The sequence below is a fragment of the Panthera uncia genome, chromosome B1 (assembly GCF_023721935.1).
Source record: "Panthera uncia isolate 11264 chromosome B1, Puncia_PCG_1.0, whole genome shotgun sequence".
Taxonomy (NCBI): Eukaryota; Metazoa; Chordata; class Mammalia; order Carnivora; family Felidae; genus Panthera; species Panthera uncia.
In genome coordinates, this window is record NC_064811.1 from 61,789,137 (window position 1) to 61,810,894 (window position 21,758).

The window sequence follows — 21,758 nt, forward strand, 5'->3', positions numbered from 1 at the left end:
AAATTGAAAGTTATCTGCAACCAAACATCCCCATTAACAAGTCAATATAATTCCCTAGACTTTTCTCCATGCATTTGCATACAAATATTTTTATATAATTAAGATAATACTCTCTAATTTTATATTTTGGCTTATTAATAAACATTCTATCAGGGATACTTCCCTATAAATTATTATTCAAAATCAATACATATGATTATATTATATAAGCCACTTTACAGATTCACAATTTATTTAACTGATTTGTGGTGGACATTTAAATTATTTCTGACTTGAGCTATTATAACCAATGCTATTGAACATTTTTGCATATAAATATTTTTCTGTACCCTCAAATGATTTTATCCCTTACTCTTTCTTTTTCCTTAAGAATCTAAGAGTAGCAGACTTCATTTCTATTGAGTACCCTTTCTTGAATTTCTGTTCATTAGTACACCCACTCACATATTAAGGGAACTTGACTTTTTTAATTTTTATTTTAATTCCAGTTAGTTAACGTACAGTGTTAAGTCTCAGGTATATGATATAGTGATTCAACAATTGCATACACCACCCAGTACTCATCACAAGTGCACTCCTTAATCCCCATCACCTAACTTCACCCACCTCCCCTCTAGTAACCATCAGTTTGTTCTCTACAGTAAAGAGCCTGTTTCTTGGTTTGTCTCTTTTTCTCCCCCTTTGCTAGTTTCTTAAATTCGACATATGAGTGAAATCATATGGTATTTGTCTTTCTCGGACTTATTTTACTTAGCATTATACTCTCTAGCTCCATCCATGTCATTGCAAATAGCATGATCTTGTTCTTTTTCATGACTAATATTCCAATGTGTGTGTGTATCTTCTTTATCCATTCATCAATCAGTGGACACCTTGGGCTGCTTCCATATAGTGGCTATTGTAATGTTTGTTTATTTTTGATAGAGTGCAAGCGTGAGCACATGAGCAGGGGAGGGGGAGGAGGAGGGAGAGAGAGACAGACAGACAGACACACAGACACAGAATCCAAAGCAGGCTCGAACCCACGAACTGCAAGATCATGACCTGAGCTAAAGTCGGACGCTTAACCAACTGAGTCACCCAGACATCCCTATCTTAGCTATTATAAATAATGCTTCTCCAAACATAGGGGTGCATACATCTCTTTGAATCAGTGTTTTTGTATTCTTTGGTAAATACCCAGTAGTACAATTGCTGGATCATAGGGTAGTTCTATTTTTAACTTTTTGAGGAACCTCCATACTACTTCCCAGATTGGATACTCCAGTATTCATTTCCACCAACAGTGCGAAGGTTCCTTTTTCTCCACATCCTTGCCAAAACCTGTTGTTTCTTGTGTTGTTGGTTTTAACTATTCTGACAGGTGTGAGGTGATATCTGATTGTAGTTTTGTATTTCTCTGATAGGTGATAATAAGCATCATTTCATGTGCTCGTTGGCCATCTGTAGGTCTTCTTTGGAGAAATGTCTGTTCTTGTCTTCTGCCATTTTTTAAATTTGATTATTTGGTTTTTTGGGTGTTGAGCTGTACAAGTTCTTTACATATTTTGAATACTAACCCTTTATCAGATATGCCATTTGCAAATATCTTCTCTCATTCCATAGGTTGCTTTTTAGTTCTATTGACTGTTTCGTTTGCTGTGCAGAAGCTTTTTATTTTGATGTAGTCCCAGGTTTGCTTTTGTTTGTTTTGCTTTTATTTCCCTTGCTTCAGGAGACCTATCTAGAAAAAAGTTGTTATGGCTGATGTCCAAGAAGTTACTGTTTAAGGGCCCTTTAAAACTTCATCCTTTTTTTTCCAGAAGATTAAATATCCCTGCCATCTTTTGGTTTTCACAAATCTTATGTGTATGTATTGGTCTTCTCTGAAATAATCGAAAGTCTCAATAAGACAGAACCAGTAATAAAAATAATACATGCTGCCCATTACTGAGGATCAACGTTGTATCAAGACTTTTTACAGGTACTTCACACCTATTGATCCTAAACTTTGCAAAGACTTTGCAAAGGAGTGATTATGGAAACACACTGCCCAGTTTCCTCATCAATTGTCCAGGAATTGCTCCAGCTGCAAAGAGCTACTTCATCCAAGCTCAAGTACTTCTAGGAGCGGCCCTCATACAGTTATATATCAAAAGCAAAAGATAAAGGTTTGGGGATTTGGGTCCTTCCTGGGTTAACTCTCACAGGTCATTTCAGCTCCAAAGCTACAGCTGGCAGAGTCCTCTGAGGCTGTTCACAGGCCTGCAACACAACTCTGTTCTCTATGCCCAATTCTATTTCTTCTCTGTTCCTTTCCACAGGGGAACACCAAACTACCTTATCTTTTAGAAAAATGAGATGGTTTATTCATCTTCAACAACCTAGAACTTCTATACTGCAACATTCATAATAGATTACCCATGCCAGTTCTATAGTTATACTTTTGCAAGATCTTTTAGTACCAAAAGGTGTAATTATCTTGATATGGAAACCTAACTAGTTCAGTCAGTATACTGACTCTCCTGTCTTACCAATCTCCTCTTCACTTGTCTTACTTTGGTCTTTCCACTTTGAAGATAATTCTCAATAGAGATCGTGAAAGCAAAACAGAAGATGTAAACCCAGTGTTTTTTTTTTTTTTTTTTCTTGATCCTCAATTAGTGATTACACAACCTACAATGGGTAATAGCCCTTCTTTACAGTACATGGTATTTAAAATATCCTTGTTGCCTTAACGCTTTCACCAAGCCTCTGCTTTTTCTTAATCTTCTTGGCAAAGATCACAGGTTCAATCAATTTTTTTTAATTTGTTTATTTTGAGGGAGGAAGGGAGGGAGGGAGGGAGAGAGAGAGAGAGAGAGAATGCATGTGTGCACACACATGCATGCATGTGAGTGGGAGAGCAGCAGAGAGAGAGGGAGAGAGAGAGAATCCCAAGCAGGCTTTGCACTGTCAGTGCAGAGCCAAACACAGGGCTCAAACTCACTGTGATACCGTGACCTGAGCTGAAATCAGGAATCTGACGGTTAACCAACTGAGCCACCCAGACACCTCTCAATCAACTTCTTTTTAAAATATGCGCTTGAGGGGCACCTGGGTGGCTCAAACGGTGGTTGAGCGTCCGACTTCGGCTCAGGTAATGATCTCCCAGTCCGTGCGTTTGAGCCCCACTTCAGGCCCTGTGCTGACAGCTTGGAGCCTGGAGCCTGCTTCGGATTCTGTGTCTCCCTCTCTCTCTGCCCCTCCCCCCCGCTCATGCTCTGTCTCTCTCCCTCTCAAAAATGAATAAATGTTAAAAACAATTTTTTTAAATACACATTTGAGGGGCACCTGGATGGCTCAGTCGTTTGAGCATCTGATTTCAGCTCAGGTCATGATGTCGCAATTCATGAGTTCGAGCCCCACACTGGGCTCTCTGCTATCAGGGCTTCTGATTCTATGTCTCCCCCTCTCTAAGCCCCTCCCCCACTCTCTCTCTCTCAAAAATAAAATAAACATTTAAAAAAACTTTTAATGGGGGCACTTGGGTGGCTCAGTCGGTTAAAAGTGTCCGACTTCAGTTCAGGTCATGATCTCTTGGTTCGTGAGTTCAAACCCCAAATCGGGCTCTGTGCTGACAGCTCAGAGCCTGGAGCCTGCTTTGGATTCTGTGTCTCCCTTTCCCTCTGCCCTCCCCCCCATCTCAAAAATAAACAAACATTAAAAAACTTTTTTAAGTGTTTAAATAAAGAAATAAAAATACATGCTTAGTTACTGACTTTTCTCCATTGGAAAAAAAAATAAAAAACACATCATTTAAAAATGAATCCCACAGGATACCTGAGTGGCTCAGTCAGTTAAGTGTCCAACTTCAGCTCAGGTTGTGATCTCACAGTTAGTGAGTTTAAGCCTCACATCAGGCTCTGTGTTGACAGCTCAGAGCTTGGAACCTGCTTCAGATTTTGTCTCCCTCTCTCTCTCTCTGCCCCTCCCTCACTCACTCTCTCTCAAAAATAAACAAAAATTAAAAATTTTTAAAAATAAATAAAAGTGAATCCTGAACAATTATTTAGTTTATTACATGCTTCCAACCACCTCTCCAAACTTTCTTCCCAACTGGTATAATTAAATATTGTATTGCCTCACTTTTGACTTTTATAACTTCCCAGTCTTCTTGGAGTATCAACTTTTTAATGTCTTTGGTTTCAAAAAGTTCAGAAAAACAAAACCAGTTTTCCTAAACAGAATATATATGTCCTTCTAACTAATACTCCTTTCCTTGGCACTTATAAATACTAAAGAGGACAGAGTCATGCTCAAGTTTTGTCATTTCTACTTCACCAATAGCTGAAGATCCAAAGAGATAGTTGAGAACTAAGGAACCAAAGAAAGTTCCTTCTTCACAGTGAGAATTAAGTAAGATGTGCCTCTTGTAGCTCAAGAACTTTTTTTTAGGTACCCTTCCTTAAGAACATTTCCAACACTAGTGAAGATAGCCATAGTCTCCTACAGCTTGTCTTCTTTTCATATTTTATACTACATTTATAATATAGTAAGAAATTATTCTCCATTTTCCATCCAAATTACCTTACCAATTTAATTGGTTACCTTACTTCTTAATTTCCTCCCTACACACAGCCAGTGCACTCCACTCTGCTTCTACTTTTTGTCTCACAGATTTACATACAGGTGACATTTTGACATACAGAGAGGTCTTCCTCATTCCTTCTATTAAATGTTTTGAAAAAAACATATTGGTTTATAGCTGCTTTCCACTCACTAATCCAAACCATCAGGCCTTGGTAATGAGTAAAAACTTTTAAATGTGCCTCTATTTCAATTCATTTTAGTACTCCTATTCTATACCTAGTACACATATGCTATAAGCATTATTCCTGATGCTATTTTCTTTATTTTAGTCTCAGAAGTCTTCTATTTACCTTTCTGAAAGTGTTATTTTACAGAAAGTCAAATGGGCATAAGAGAGAGCATATACAATAAAGATTGATATAATAAAAAAACAAAGACCCCACCTTTTCACATGATTTGAGATAGATTATTAGGATGAATGTTTCAAATACAGGAAGAACATGTCCAAAACAGCCCTTCAAACAGAACAAAGAGATAACTCAATTTCTTACTAGCCTGTGATCTAGAAGTAATTTTATAGGCTGTGATGTAATTAATTCAACGGTAGAGAGAGACAGTGAATGCCAACTATGAGCAAACAAAACAATCTGTAAGACCTGAGTAATATTCCCTCCCTGAATTCATTTACAAGCCAAAAGGAACAAAAGGTACATAGTCAAAAGTATAACCACAGCAAGGTAAACTATGACCCTTTCTGGATCATATTCCAGCACTCCTAAACCTAAACCAAATGGAAGTTTTTACTGTATATTCAGTATAAGATGCTATAAAATATGTTCTTGGGTCCCTTTAAATAATCATGGGAGTGCCAGAAAATAACTTGCTAAAAAAGGTAAGCTTAGAGACCAGCATAAATAGGGAAGAAAAGTAGATTATGTACTATCCTACGTAACTTTGTACAACTCTTTGAAACACTGAAACCACTTTCACATTCTTGATCATTTTAGCCATATAAGAAATCATTCAAGTTAGGGGTGACTGGGTGGCTCAGCCAGTTAAGCGTCCGACTTCAGCTCAGGTCATAATCTCGCAGTCTGTGAGTTTAAGACCTGCATCGGGCTCTGGGCTGACGGCTCAGAGCCTGGAGTTTTCTTCAGCTTCTGTGTCTCCCTCTCTCTCTCTCTGCCCTTCCCCCACTCACACTCTGCCTCTGTCTCTCTCTCTCAAAAATAAACTTTTAAAAAAAAGAAAGAAAGAAAGAAATCTCTCAAGTTAGGTGAAGCAGTTATTATATCTATTGTGGCGTTTGTGGCACCAAGCAGTAATTTTATGTTCCAGACTAAATTTATGAGAGAGTTAACATTATAAACTAGAAATCACAATCCGGTTTTTAAAAATCACACAGACAAATTCTAAGGCAACCACTACCTAGGACAGAGGAAATCAGTATATGAGAAACCAGTGAGATAGAATTATCATGATTGGTCATTTTGGAATGAAACTATAACCTCTGGGTGCCCTCTTCTCAAGCACAAAACTACTGTATTAACATAGGAAGGAAAAGCGAAGACTTGGCCTTACCTGGTACCTCTGAGACTGGAAGCAGGTTAGAAAGCACAGACAATACAGCAAGGACTGAGCACCATGACAACCTAGTTCTAAATCCTACTGGAAGAGACTGTCTCTTCACAGTAATGGTCACTTGTTCTAAAATGGCTGTTCTCCTATTTCCCTTTCTCACTGATGTGAAACAAAGCTAAACTGTTCAGATCAGAACTGCTAACTTCGAGAACAGCAAGTAAGTCATTATCTGGATCTTGTTTCATCTCCATTTTTCTGCATTTTCAATTTCTTCAAATTATGTATCTGGTTCCAAGCCCATTTCTACTAACTGCTAAGGCCAGAGGACAAAATATGGCAAAAGGAAATTTAAGTTTCTGAGTCTAAAAACTTATCTATATTAACAGTCTTTCCATACACACACAACAAAATACACACATATATGTATATATGTTTTATAAAATACTTTGGACTGAAGATAATATTTACTGAGATAAAGGACAAACCAAAAGCTGACTTTTGGCATTTTTATGAATCAAAATTTCTCGTTTCTGGTATCCCCATGCATCTAACTACCTGAAAAACATTCATAATGTTGACCAAAAGGTCCTGCCAAATCTTGAAGTGCCTTCTGAAGCCCCAATGATTAAATTAAACTGCAATGAATATGACACAAGGACTATTTTATTGTATTACAATTCTCAGAAAATTGGTAATATGTGTCCTAGCCTTTGCTAAGCAATATCTTATCCTTTCATCAAAATGGGTTAACAAATTTTTATTACAGTATTTTGTAAAAAACAGTAATTGTAGTTTCTATTTATTGTTACCTACCTTCTGCCATTTCCCATGAAGAGATAAGCTGTCATCTATGAAGGTTAAAAATTATGAGATACTCTGGTTTTAGAAGAATGATACTTTGAGAATGAGATTTGGAACTACTCTTCCTACAACTACCATTTGACTTTTAAGTTTTGTTAACTATATAAAGAAATTATCTCACCTGGCAATATACAAATATATACAAAGGAGAAAAGCCCAGAAAGGGCAAGTGACTCATTCAAGATTATATAGCTACATAAATAGGAGAACCACCTGGCTTAAAAATTCTTTTCTTAGCACTGTACTATCTCTCCAATCTGAAGAAAGAATAGAATAAAAGCATGGTAGTATACTTTGTGTTAAATTTCGGATAGTTTGGCATTGGATAATTAGCTCATTTGACATCAACAGTATTTGGTACTGCTCAGAAGAGAATATAATAAGGTATTATACTCAAAGTATTCATCTGTTACTGAATCCATGTTACTTATTATTCAGACAAAAAGAGTTGAAGTAGGGGAGAAAACCAAATGCTGCACCTAAGTATTCCCTATGTGTTCATCTCTTAACTAATTTGCAGCATTTTTAATAATTCAAACATCAACTTTTAAAATACTTAACTGTTTAACATTCCCTAGATAATAGTTATAATTGTTAGTTCAAATCTTAACTACCTCTAGTAAATTATCAAGGCATTTTAGATTTTCCTCTCAAACTATGAAGGGAATAATAAAAATTATATTATCTTCCTTCCAGAAGAAACAATGGCAAATGGAAAAAGAACCTGATGTTTTATCTCAATATTATCAGTATTCTTTTTTCAATTATGGTGTCTCAAGGAAATGTGTATATGAACACAGATAACAAACATCAAATTCAAGGCAATTTTTCCAAATAAGGTAACTGTATAAGAGGTACAAGTAATACCGGAAGCTCAACAAGCAACGTAAAGATTCAGTTTAGCACCATGGTTAAAAGTTTTGATTCTCAAGCCAGGCTACTCTCTGTACTTTGGTTTTTCTCACCTATAAAAATGATGATATAGCTCTACTCCTAGTTCTGAGGGGTGCTTTAAAAAGTAAATAAGAGAAGGGCGCCTGGGTGGCTCAGTTAGTTAAGGCTCTGACTCTTGATTTCAGTTCAGGTCATGATCTCATGGTTCTTGAGTCTGAGCCCAGCATCGGTCTCTGAGTTGGCAACGTGGATCCTGCTTGGGATTCTCTCTCTCCATCTGTCTCCATTTCTAACCACCCCGCCCCCCACCCAAAATAAATACACTTAAAAAAAAAAATTAAATAAGAAAATAAAGTAAAAGGCCTAACAGTATTATTGAAGTAATGTCTATTGTTATTCTATAATTTGTTTAAAAAAAAAAAAATCACCAGCCAACTAGAAGAATTTAGTATATTCTCACCTCAGTCAAATACTGCAGGCCTCTGCACTAATGATTAGCCAAAATGAGATATATTAAAAACTCACAGAAAAAAAACAAAAATTCACAGAAAAGACAGGAAAGTAGGTACAAATGAGAAAAAGTAGGCAAGTATCTTCAAATTCACTTAACTCACTTAAAATAACATAATATGCTAGTAAGTATGCCTGTATCAATAAAAACATGTAACTGGCTTTGTTATAACTGGTATTAAAAGGGGGACAACACCGGAAAATAGTAACAAACATCTATATGCTTATCCTATAAGTAGATGATTCCCTATCCAATGTATCAAACCCAAATCATTAAACACGGGATTCAACCTCTATCAGACTTTACATATTTCAGTCTTCTATTGGAGATTCCTTCAATTTTCCACTCTAAAATTAGCAGCCTTTCTGAGGCAAAAAATGTGCTTTTCTCTTTTCCTTAAGATGATAACTAAAGAATGTGCCTCTAACCATCTAGCCGCTCAACCAGCACTCAAAAGATGACAGATTGTGGCTCTGCACCCTCAAGCAGGGAATGCAGTGTCGTACATCTAATGCATACGACTTCACAACCAGAAGCTTCTACAAGATCACTTATGTATTTTAATATGTACATTCATAACATTCTCACCTTTTGACTTAATCAATGACATTAACAGCTCTGAAAAAACACAAATCATGTTTTCTGTGTGTTTGATAATGACTGCTTTCCACTGTTCTATCTCAATCAACCCTTAAATAAGCTGTCTCCCTTCCATCCTCTCTTACCTACCTATGCAGATCTCTATTTTGTATATATCTTATTTTTATCTTCTTATATGATTACCTTTCCTACTAGAGCTCTGAGTGACATTAGGAGCTATGTCATGTCTATCTTTGTGCCTAATTTGACTAGCACAGCACTTGTCACAAAGCAAATATTCAGTAAACATTTAGTAAATGATTCAATACATGAAATGTTAACTGAAAAAGGTTAATAAAACTAATGATTCTGAGAAAGCCAACTGTCAAAACAAAAATCACAGAAAGAAAATCACATCACTCATTTCAAATCTTAAAAGGCACTACACTACCTTTTATTTACACGAAAACTATTTACTTCATAAAAATATATTTAGAAACATGATAATCCCATATTTAAGCATAACTCTCAAAATTTTTAGTGTAATTTGGTAATAAAAAATAAAGAGTAATACAATAAAGACTCTTATTTCCAAGACACAGCCTAAGAAATGTAACACTACCAACAGCTTTAATTTTTACATCACTTGCTTTCTAGCTTTTTGTTCATTTTATAGGGTTAAATCAAAGACAATTTCAAATTGTGATAATTAAAGTCAGTATACACTATTATTATTTGTTTCCTTAACTCACTTTTCTGTTTTGAAGAATATTGCACAACCGTCCACATGCTTTCTCTCCTGCTCAGACATGATTTTGGCACGTGACTTTGGAGAAAAAAACCCATCATATCCACGCTCCTTCAATGCTGGCAGAAAGAGAGTGAAGTATTGCTCTGTTTCCACTTCCTGAGGTGAAAGAAAAGTTGTCATCGACATGACAGAGGAAAACTCTAATCAAGATATAAAAATGTTTAGCATTATGAGTGAGATGTGACTAAGTTAGCATAATTCACATAACAAATATTGTCTATCTTCTCTTACAGCTAGCAGGAGCCATTTGACAATGGCAGCTTTTAAACCTGAAAGCACTCGAAATGCTTGCACGATTCTCTCTTGTTCACACAGCTAGTTGGTTCCAAGTCTCTTTAGTCCCAATTTAGAGTTCATTCTACTATATTTTAATTCCTCAAATCTGGCAAAACGGGGCATATTATAAATTAAGCAGGAGGGAATAGTAAATTTTATATAGAGAGGTAATTTTATCTTTCTCAACTGTGGTAGAAAGGAATGATACTTAAAAGTGAGAAGGTTAGGATCTATCAACAAAAAGCTCTACTTTAAGGAATTTTTAGGTAACTGAATACCAATCATCCAATGGTCTCTGCTAATCCAGTATTATATAAAGCTAGACAATTTTATTCTTTGACCCATAAAATATTTTTAACAAATCTTTCCAAATTAAATAATATGTGAACATAATGATTTATCTATAATGCTTATAACATGACTTTATAATAAAAGCTTACAAATAGCCTAAATGTTCAACAGCAGAACAAATGCTTACTCAATAAATGTATACTCATATAATGAATCGGTTTTGAAGAATTTTATTAATATGGAAAGTGCATTAAATACAATAGCATGATCTCAACTTTATTTTTGAAAATATATCTGTAAATAAATAGGAAAGCAAATTTAATATCTGTGTACAACAAACACTTCATAAGTTTTAACACAGCAACGATTTCTGGATTATGAGATTAGGTGTTTTCTCCCATCATTCTATTTATTTTTTCAAAATATTCAATTTCTCTAGGATAAAGATTTTAGACTATGGAATTACTATTACAATAAAAAAATACTTTTTAAAATTATGATGTTTTTATTTTTCAAACTATACTTAGAGGAATGTGAGGCTATTATTACTATAAATACTAAATAAAAAGAGGACAATTAAGTAACCACAACAAAGCCAACTTTGTCTATTGCTTCCTTCCCCAATTCTATGTCAGTTTTCAGTGTTTATAAGAAAACTAACTTTTGAAGATTTTTATTATTTCCCAGGAAGTCATAAACCATAAACAACATAAAGATAAATTATCAAGCTATTCTAGTTTAAAAAAAACAAGTATTTAAAAAGTAATATCTTTCTTCTCAGGCTACGCTGAAAAGTAGCCACGAAATTATAACACTTACAATTTTTAAATACTTCATAAACATTTAATATTCTTTCGAAAGTTGCTAAGAAAAAATTACTAAACACTACCTATAAACCTTGGCTATTCATTAGCTGACTGTTGAAAAGAAGTGATAAAACACATCTCAACAGAAAGGTGCTTCTTCAATTAAATTCATCATAATAAAATGTTATAAAACAGGAAAGTCTAAATTTCAGAGATGGTTTTTAAAACAAGACAAAAATGCATTATTTACAGTACAACATTTTTTAATGTTTATAATATTTGTCATTAAGGAACAGTGGACAATTTTTTTTTTTTTTTTTTTTTTACAGATTCCATCAGAATCTGTGTCTAAAAAGACACAACCTTCTGCAGTTTTCTCTTTCAGCAATACCAGTGATGTGTTCATAAGATGAACTATTAACATGAATAATGGATGCAATTTTCGCTTAAGAGTAAATGCATTTAAGTGGATGACTGGACTTTAGCAAAACAGTTCCTCTGTGGAAATGTCTTGTGTGCTTATTAAAATTATCCTTTTTGGGGCGCCTGGGTGGCTCAGTCGGTTAAGCGTCCGACTTCAGCTCAGGTCACGATCTCACGGTCCGTGAGTTAGAGCCCCGCGTCGGGCTCTGGGCTGATGGCTCAGAGCCTGGCGCATGCTTCTGATTCTGTGTCTCCCTCTCTCTCTGCCCCTCTCCCGTTCATGCTCTGTCTCTCTCTGTCTCAAAAATAAATAAACGTTAAAAAAAAAAATTATCTTTTTTTTTTTAAGAGAAGAGAAAATAATTTGAGTTTTGTTTTGAACACAGGCTCTCTCCCAGAAATAAGATTAAGTTCACCTTTAAGTTTCAATCTTTTAAGAAAAAATTTTTTTATTTTATTATTTCATTATTTTCTTTTTTCTACACCCAACGTGGGGCTCCAACTCACAACCCCAAGATCACGAGCCACACGCTTCACCGACTGAGCCACCCATGTGCCCCCAGAAAATTTAATTTCTATAGTATTACCTGAAGACTAATGATATCTGCATCACAGTTAACAATTTCTTCCATAATTCCCTTTTTCCTGTATTCCCAGTTTAATGCCCAGGACGGGCAATAGCCATATAGCTGCCGGGTGGCGTATTTATCACATAACACATTGTAACACATAACCGTGAATGATGCTAAGAATTGGGAGGAAAAAAACAAAAGAGAAAAGGGAGAAAATTAGGCAACTTCTTCCAGAGAGGCGTCATGTGCGTCCCTGCACAAACACACATGGCACACAAACCTGCCCCAATGGCAGCACTGTGAGATGCCCTGGGCAAAATTCTGTTACACTGGACCTACTAAAACTTCATTGGAGTCCATCACATCAAAGAGCTTTTACTAGAATTAGACATATAGTTCATATTTTAGATTTTTAGGAAATATATTTTAATAAAAATTCAAATTCTAAATCAGAATGCTAATTTTTTGACATTTTTTAAGCAAAGCTCTGCACAAGTAAATTTTAGTTCTGTTCATTAAAAGGCTCTAACTTCATTAATTTTTATTAACAAAATACCCATTATTTAATACTTTTGGGGGCCTCTTACTATTCATATTGCTCTAAGCCAGAAATATATGGACAAAGTTTAGTTGTGAGAATCCTTTTTGACAAATCATACGTTCATTTCCGAAATTGAATTTTCATTTTAAAATGCCCTTGAACTATATATAAAAGGACTGTGAGCAAACTAATAGGAGACCAAGGTTTAAATCCTTGCTACTCAAAAATGTGTTCTGAGGAACAAGAGTATCAGTCATCACCTAGGAACTCAAAAACACAGAATCTTTGGTACCACAAAGACCCTACTAGGTCAGAACCTATAAGCTGACAAATTCCCCAGATGATTCACATATACATTAGTATGAAAAGCCCTGATTTTTATCAGTAATTCTCTATCCAGGCAGTCCATTAGAATCACTTTGTCCAGCGTTTTCTTTGAAAAGTGTTCGTACCCAAGATCCTACTCAAGACTAATTAAGTTAGTATAATGGGGTCTGGATATTCATATTTTTAAAAAGCATCCCAGGTGATTATAATGGGAAGTCCATATTCTTGAGAATGACACACTTAAATAAAAGATGAGGAATCCAATTAATGAGTAATACTACTTGACTGAAGCTGGTAAAGATTCAGATGATGAGAAAAGGATTAAGAAAAACTTAGTTCAATGGACCCCTGGGCATCTGACTGGTGGCCATTTTGTACACTGTTACCTTTTTAACTATCTGGGACTCATTCTTCCAAAACTATCATTATAGTTTTGTGCCTATAAATCACCCTTAACTGTCAGAAGTTGTTATGCACATCTCCCTACTCACCAGAAGTAAAAGGCACATTTTAGCACTCAGATTCTACTCAGAAAAGTACAATACATCCCAAGAAAAATTCATACTCATTTTTCAGTAAGGAAAACCCAAGAATGCATTACTTCTAAAATTCAATAACTGACAAAAAACATATTTCTGTTGTTCTTTTTCTTAATGGAAAAGTAGGTATGCAGTAGTAGGAAAGCTTCACTTCAAGATTATGTTCACTCATACTCAAAAAGGGATTACTTTGAAGAACCAGAAAAATGGTGTTTTTAGTATCATAAAGGGAACAATTAATTATGCATTAAGGAAGGCTAAACAAAATAAATCCACCTAAGTTAAGGGTCTGTAGAAAACCTAAAGTTTTCCTTTACTCAGATCATCTGTGTGTATCCTGTTAATAGAAGTGTTTCTCGTGATACCACCTGATACAGTGGCTCCTAGAACAGGCTGACACTGTGGCTCTAGAGTGTGGTAGTTTTAAAATTACTGCCTCTGCACTTTTAAAGAGGCACAGAAAGATTTTAAAATTTTAAAGAGGCACTCTGGAAGACACAGAAATGTACTGTAGATCTGATATTTCTCAGTGTTACTAAAATGCAAACAGAACCATGAAGATGTTTCTCAATACCAAAGCATATAATTTTTTCTAAATACTCTTGACTTTAAAAAAGAACATACAACACAAACAGAAGGCCTTAAAAAGTACACAATAAGTTCCCTGGTTTAGCCTTAAAAAATTATTAAAGTGTTGGTATTCAGTGATTGATTCAACCTTGGTATTAAAACAATAAAGTTTTCATTTGTTAATTTAAAAAATGAAATTAGATATAATGAAAAATTAGATACTCTTATGGTTAAAAAGAAGGCATTTGGGTAAATAATAATTCATAACTTATTGTAAGTAGAATTCCCAATTATAAAATGTCTAATAAGCAGTAAGAATCACTATAAATGATGTCAAATCATTATTGGTCTCTACAAAGACATAAAAAATTTATATTTTCTACAATACTGCAGTTCGAAAAATGCTAACCATATCCTTGAATTGCTTAAATACTTACCTTCTACCATCACTACACCACTGGCCTGGTATCATATTTTGTTTCCAATATAGCAAGTATAAACTCAGTCTAAATTATTCTCTCCCAAGTGCTGCCACTCTACCCACTCAAGAAAGATAAAGTATTGAAGCAGTTTAAAATTTCAGAGGAAAATTCATTTTTTTTTTAAGTCATCCAATACCCTGTGTGAAGATGTCACTTGGAAGGCCTGATTTACTTATTTATTTATTTACTCAATTGGAAGGCTTTATTACAAGGAAGAATAAGAAAAATTACCTGATGGCAGAATTTGGTCTCGTTCTTTTAATGTAATCCATGGCCTCGGAGGAAGCTGCTCTGGATGAACTGAAGGGAAAAAATTTTTAAATATTAATTTCACATCTTCTAAAATCAGTAGTATTTACTTAAAAATGTCAAATCAACTTCTGTTGTCTCTTCAGTTTTAATGCCTCACAAACTGACTTAAAATTCTAATACTGAAATATAAAGAAGACAAAAGAAGTTTAAGGAGACCTATGAAGAAAATACACAAATGAAAATGTGAAAAGAACATTAGGAAACTCCTAATTGGCATTTCCACTTACGCAGCCTTCATTTCTTGATTTTAAACTTTCTCTTTTTTAGAACATCCATGCAAAGCAAGAGATTAGAACTACACTATAGAGAGAAAAAGGAAGGCATTGGTTAAACATTAATTACTCAGATATGATTATCAATACCATGGAACTAAAAGCTACCCAACTACCAGATGAGAGAAAATTCACCAAGATTTAATTACCGCTTTTACTTCTTCCTTTTAAGAACATTCACAATTACAGGATAATTGGATTCAAGTTTGTGGATTTTTCCCAGGGTATTTAGTGGCTGAGAAATATGTTCCTTTAAAACAAAACACTCTTATCTTCATCCAGCCACAGTAATTTTGCCCAGAATATCTAAGATCTTGAAAGTTTCACTTTAAAGGGGTGCCTGGACGGCTCAGTTGGTTAAGTGTTTAACTTCAGCTCAGGTCATGATCTCACGGTTCGTGCGTTCAAGCCCTGGGTCGGGCTCTGTAGTGACAGCTCGGAGCCTGGAGCCTGCTTGGGATTCTGTGTCTCCCTCTCCCTCTGTCCTTCTCCCACTCATGCTCTGTCTCTCTCCCTGCCTCTGTGTCTCTCTCAAAAATAAACATTTATAAAAAGTTTTTTTAAAGTTTCACCTTACTGAGCATTTTGGTATTCCAACATCTACCTAAACGATGCTTGCTTTAGCTTCCATAGTTTTCACAGAGTGGAACAAACAGTTTGCATATTCCATATCTTGCCAGGAAAGAAATGAAGCTTATCATAAGATGGCAAACAAACCAGGCAGCTGGATCAACATACTGAATCCTGGAAAACAATCACGCCTGCCAGGAGTGCCATGCCACAATCACGGCAACTATGTAAAAAATGGAAAGCCCAATATATAAATACAGTGCAGTGTAAACAAGGAACTTTCTAGTTGTTGGGGTTCCTTATCAGCAAATGGTTAAAAATTCAGAAATCAACGAATCCTCAAAATAAAACATGTACAGTGATGCTGCCATTTTGGTGCTTCCCAAAACATTACTAATCTATTTTAATTAATGTATCACAGTGTATCAGTATAAGTAAAATGCATAGTATTCACCAACAATGTCCAAAGAGTCAAAAACATGAAAAGACACTATATCTCACCAGTAATCAGGAAAAAGATGAGACAGCATGTTTTTATCCAGGTTGACAAAAAAAAATTTTTTAATATATCCAGAGTTGGTGATGGTGATAAGAAATGAATACTTGCATATGTGGCTGGTAAGAATATAAATACGGCTATTTATATCTGGTAATAAATAATATTTTCCAGATAATAAATATCTGGAAAACAGTATGGAGGGTCCTCAAAAAACTAAAAATAGAACTACCCTATGACCCAGCAATTGCACTACTAGGCATTTATCCACAGGATACAGGTGTGCTGTTTCAAAGGGACACATGCACCCCAATGATTATAGCAGCATTATCAACAATAGCCAAAGTATGGAAAGAGCCCAAATGTCCATTGATGGATGAATGGATAAAGAAGATGTGGTATGATATATACAATGAAGTATTACTCAGCAATCAAAAAGAATGAAATCTTGCCATTTGCACTATGTGGATGGAACTGGAGGGTATTATGCTAAGTGAAATTAGTCAGAGAAAGACAAAAATCATATAACTTCACTCATATAAGGACTTTAAGACACAAAACAGATGAACATAAGGGAAGGGAAATGAAAATAATATAAAAACAGGGAGGGGGACAAAACAGAAGAGACTCATAAATATGGAGAACAAACTGAGGGTTACTAGAGGGGTTGTGGGAGGGGGGATGGGCTAAATGGGTAAGGGGCACTAAGGAATCCACTCCTGAAATCATTGTTGCACTATAAGCTAACTAATTTGGATGTAAATTTAAAAAAATAAAAAATAAAACAAGTTGAAAAAAAAAAACAGCATTAGGGGCATCTGGGTGGCTCAGTCGGTTGAGCATCTGACTTTGGCTCAAGTCATGATCTCGAGGCTCGTGAGTTCGAGCCCCGCATCAGGCTCTGTGCTGACGGCTCAGAGCCTGGAGCCTGCTTCATGTTCTGTGTCTCCCTCTCTCTCTCTGCCCTTCCCCCACTCATGCTGTCTCTCTCTGTCTCTCAAAAATAAATAAACATTTAAAAAATTTTTAAGGAAGCATTCAAATAGATACTCATTACACTGCTGTTTATAGCAGCAAAAACATGGGTAAATGGCTAATATTCATTTTAGAGAAATCTATGGTATAGTTTAAGAAAAAAGGGATAGATACATGTGTGTTAAAATAGAAAAATATATAAGAAAAACTGAATGAAAACAATTAGAAAATATGCAATGATAAAATGTTTTATTAAAAAACATTTTAAAAACACACATGAAAAGTAATACCATAACATTTCTACTGGTGTAATTTTTACATATCAAAGTCTAGAAAAATATCTACACAAATACACACCCAATTTACAAGTGTGTTTACTTACATGGAGGGAACATGGAATTAAAGGTAATGGTCAAAAAACATTCTAGTCTTAATAGGAATTTTTAACATTTCTTACAAGGAGAATGATATACTCATATGGACATACACTTAAAATTAATTTCTAAGATGAAACTACAATGTCAGTGATATGACAAAGAACAGAAATATAATTATATGGGCTACCATCAAACAAAACAAAACAAAACACTGTTTAATAGATATAACAGTACCAGAATTTGGATCAATATGGAAGATAAGTGTCCCCATGAATACAAGAGACAGGAGTTAACATAGTAATCTCTCAGCATTATACTTAAAATGTGATAAAACAGTAATCCTCCCATTTTTATCTCCCATACATGCCACAATGGGTGCTAGACAGCTGGGTAAGGGCAGCAAAAAAATTCTGATTCCTCTGGCCAGTGAAGCCAAAAAGGAGAAATGCAACAAATATTACATGAGAAACTCACACTCAGTGGCGGTGGTAATCCAAAGTGCTCATGGCAATCTCTCTACCAGAGCCCAAGAGAGCCAACACATCCCACCCCTCCAGGGACCAGCAGCAATGGGCCTAGTGTGCCCACACTGAGGGTGTCAGCTGAGCCTGGAAGGGCTAACAGAACCCATATGCTAAACCTAAACTGGGCAACTGCGTATTAAAATTGACATTTGATTTTAAAAGGTACAAAGGGCACCTGGGTGACTCATCTGGTTAAGCGAACAGCTTCGGCTCGGGTCATGATCTGGCAGTCAGTGAGTTCAAGCCCCTCATTAGGCTGTGTGCTGACAGTTCAGAGCCTGGAGCCTGCTTAGGATTCTGTCTCTCTCCCTCCCTTCCTCTCTCTGTCTCTGTCTCTGTCTCTCTGCCCCTCCCTTGCTCCCTTGTTCTGTCTCCTTCTCTCAAAAAATAACATCAAAAAAAAATTTTTTTAATAATAAAAGCTTCAAGAGTCTCCAAACATAACATTCAAGACAACCAGCGTACAACTGAAAAATCACTGGTCACACCAAAGACCAGGATTATCACAAACTAAGGCAGAAAAGACTACCATCAGAGATCAACAGAGATGATTTAGATGCTGAAATTATCTGACAGAGATTTTAGAGCAGCTATCATAAAGCTGCTTCAAGAAGTAATTACAAATTCTGTTGAAACAAATGAAAAAATAAAAAGCCCAAAGAAGTTCTAATTTTTAAAAAATGACCAAAATGAAATTACTGAACTTAAAAATGTAATAAAAAATAACAAAACTCACTGAAAGGGCAAGAAAAATAAAAAAAACAAAAAAATTAGTAATTTGAGATTTCTTCCATCTGAACAATTAAAGGAAAATAAACTGTGGGAAAACAATTAACAGAGCTTGAGAGACAAAACCTCTAAAATTCATATCATCAGAGTCAAGAAGAAAAGAAAAACAACATAGGCTTAAAAGTATTCTAAGAGACAATGATGAAAATGTCTCAAATTTGGTAAATGACATAAACCTACAAATTCAAGAAGGTGAGCAAACTTCTAGTAGAATAAACCCAAAGAAATCCACACCAAGACATATCATAGACTGAAAACTAAAGACAGAAAAAAAAATCTCAAAAACATCAAAGAGAAAGGACACATTACCTATCGGAACAATGGGTTTCTTTTCTGAAACCATGGTAGTCAGAGGAAGTGGCACATTTTCAAGTGCTGAAAGAAAGAACGGTCAAGCCACAAATTCCGTGCCCAGCAAAACCACCCTTCAGAAATCAAGGGGAAATAAAGATGTTATAAAAGAAAAACCAAGAGACTTTGTTGCTAACAGAACTGCCCTTAAAAAATGGGTAATGGAAGTTCTCTAAACAGAAAGGAAATGGTAACAGAAGAACCAGAACATCAAAAAGGAAAGAACAAGCAATGAGTAAAATCAGGGTAAACATAATGGATTATGTTTCTCCACATGAGCTTCTTAAGTCATAGCTGATGGCCGAAGCAAAAATCATAACATCTGTGTGATACTCTGTGCAGGTAGAAGAAAAAAAAATACATATTTTAATAAAAGTGGGGAGTGTGAGGCACACAAGTGGAAGGCATCGATAATGCACTTAAAGTGATAAAATACCTTTATCAGTTGACTACACTATGTATACTGTGATTCTAGAGCAAACATTAAGAAAATTATAGAAGACAATATACTCAAAAATAGCACAAATAAAACAAGGTAGAATCCTAAAAAATATTTAAGTAACCCACAGGAAACCAAGAAAAGATAAACAAAGTACATATGGGAAACAAACAGAAAACAATTATTTAAAATGGCACAATTAAATGCTACATATCAATAATTTTTTTTAAGTTTATTTATTTTGAGAAAGAGAGAGAACGTGCACAGGAAGGTACAGAGAGAGGAAGGGAGAGAGAGAATCCCAATAAGCTGCGTGCTATCAGTGCAGAGCCTGATGACTGGGGGCTCAATCTCAGGAAATGCAAGATCATAACCTAAATCAAGATTAAGAGCCAGATGCTTAAGGGACTGAGTCACCCAGGGACCTCTATTGCTAATTATTTAAAATGCAATGATCTAAATATACAAATTAAAACAGCAGACTCTTGTGGGGCAGACACATAACTCAACTATATGTTGTCTATAAGAAACTTATGTCAAATACAACAACATAGTAAAGTTGAAAGACAACGGAAAAAGAAATACCATGCTAGGAAGAAACAACAACAAAAAAAGTAGAGTGGTTATGTTTACATCGGACACACATACTTAAGAGCAAAGAAAATACTAGAAAAAGAAGGTTGTTACTTAATAATAAAAGGTTCAATTCAGCAAGACTATGTAGTAATTCTAAATATGTATACATCAAACAATGTACCTTCAAATACATGTAACAAAAACTGCCAGGGCTGAAAGTAGAAACAGATATCTCTACAATTACAGTTGGGGAGTTCAACACTATAATGTCAGTATTTGGTAATAAGAGTACTAGGTAGAAAATTTAGAAAAGATATAGAAGAGTGGAACATCACCACCAACTAACATAGTTTACATTTATAGAACAATCCACCAACAACTACAGAATATTTGCTTTTTCAAGCACCCATGTAACATTAGCCAAGACAATGAAACAAACACCAGTAAACTTAAAAGAACTGAAATAATGCAGAATGTTTTCCAACTGGTCCCAAACTGGAATCAAAGAAGAGTAACAGAAAGAACAGAAAATTTAACAGCACATTCTAAATAACCCATGAATGAAAGAGGAAGTCTCAAAGGAAATTAAAAAAAAACACATTAAACAGAATGAAAATGAAAATACAACATATCAAAATTTGCGGGGTGCAGCTAAAGTAGTTCTGAGAGGGAAATATATAATGCTACATACTTGGATTTATAAAATAGAAAGGATTTAAAATAAAAAAATCTAAGTTTTCACTTCAAAAACAAGAAAAAAAATAAACCCAAAACAAGACAGAAGGAATTACTAAGATATAAGGAAACAGAACATTAAACATAAGAGAAAAAGATATACTGTGCAAATTTTAACCAAGAAGAATTTGCATAGCTATTTTCATATAGCTATATCAATAAAGTAATGAGAAGTACATAATGAGCTGGTAAACATTACAAATAACCAGAAAGATAAGGTATATAAAATAAACCCACACTATATGTAATTAATAAGAAATACTAGGAACAAAGAAGGCCATTACATGATAAAAGAATCAATCCTTTTGATCCCTGCAAGAGACATAAAAAATAAACAAATTTATAATCAAAATGGGAGATCTTAACACAGCTCTGTCGCTAATGAATAAAAATCAGTAATTATCAAGTATGACATACTCAGGCAATTAATAAACTTAAACTAATATATATAGAATGCAGCACCAAATAAGTACAGAATGTACATTCTGTTTAAGTGCATACATAACACTTAGAAAAATTAAGCATATGCTGCCTAATAAATAAAATATTTAAATTTTTTTAATAAATTACTCTCTGACCACAATGGAATTAAGGTAGGAATCAATGACAAATAAAACATCTCCTAGAAATAAGGAAATTTCTAAGTGATTAATCTAAGAAACAGTGATGAGAGCTATTAGATAATATACTGAACTGAATGATAAAAAATTAATACAAATTGAAACCT

At 34.8% G+C, this 21,758-nt stretch overlaps 1 protein-coding gene across 5 annotated transcripts in view; it reads right to left on the reverse strand.

The window, feature by feature from the left end:
- CNOT6L (CCR4-NOT transcription complex subunit 6 like) overlaps positions 1-21,758 on the reverse strand; it is a 182,774-nt gene that overhangs the window by 84,717 nt on the left and 76,299 nt on the right. For all 5 annotated transcript variants that reach the window (XR_007458117.1, XM_049632093.1, XM_049632095.1 and 2 more), the window contains exons 6-8: positions 14,847-14,915; positions 12,172-12,329; positions 9,730-9,884 (exon numbers count right to left, since the gene is read on the reverse strand). Coding sequence is in view for 4 of the 5 variants with exons in the window: in XM_049632093.1 (XP_049488050.1) it covers positions 9,730-9,884; positions 12,172-12,329; positions 14,847-14,915 (382 nt within the window). In the remaining variant the exon portion in view is untranslated. The remainder of the gene's footprint in view (positions 1-9,729; positions 9,885-12,171; positions 12,330-14,846; positions 14,916-21,758) is intronic.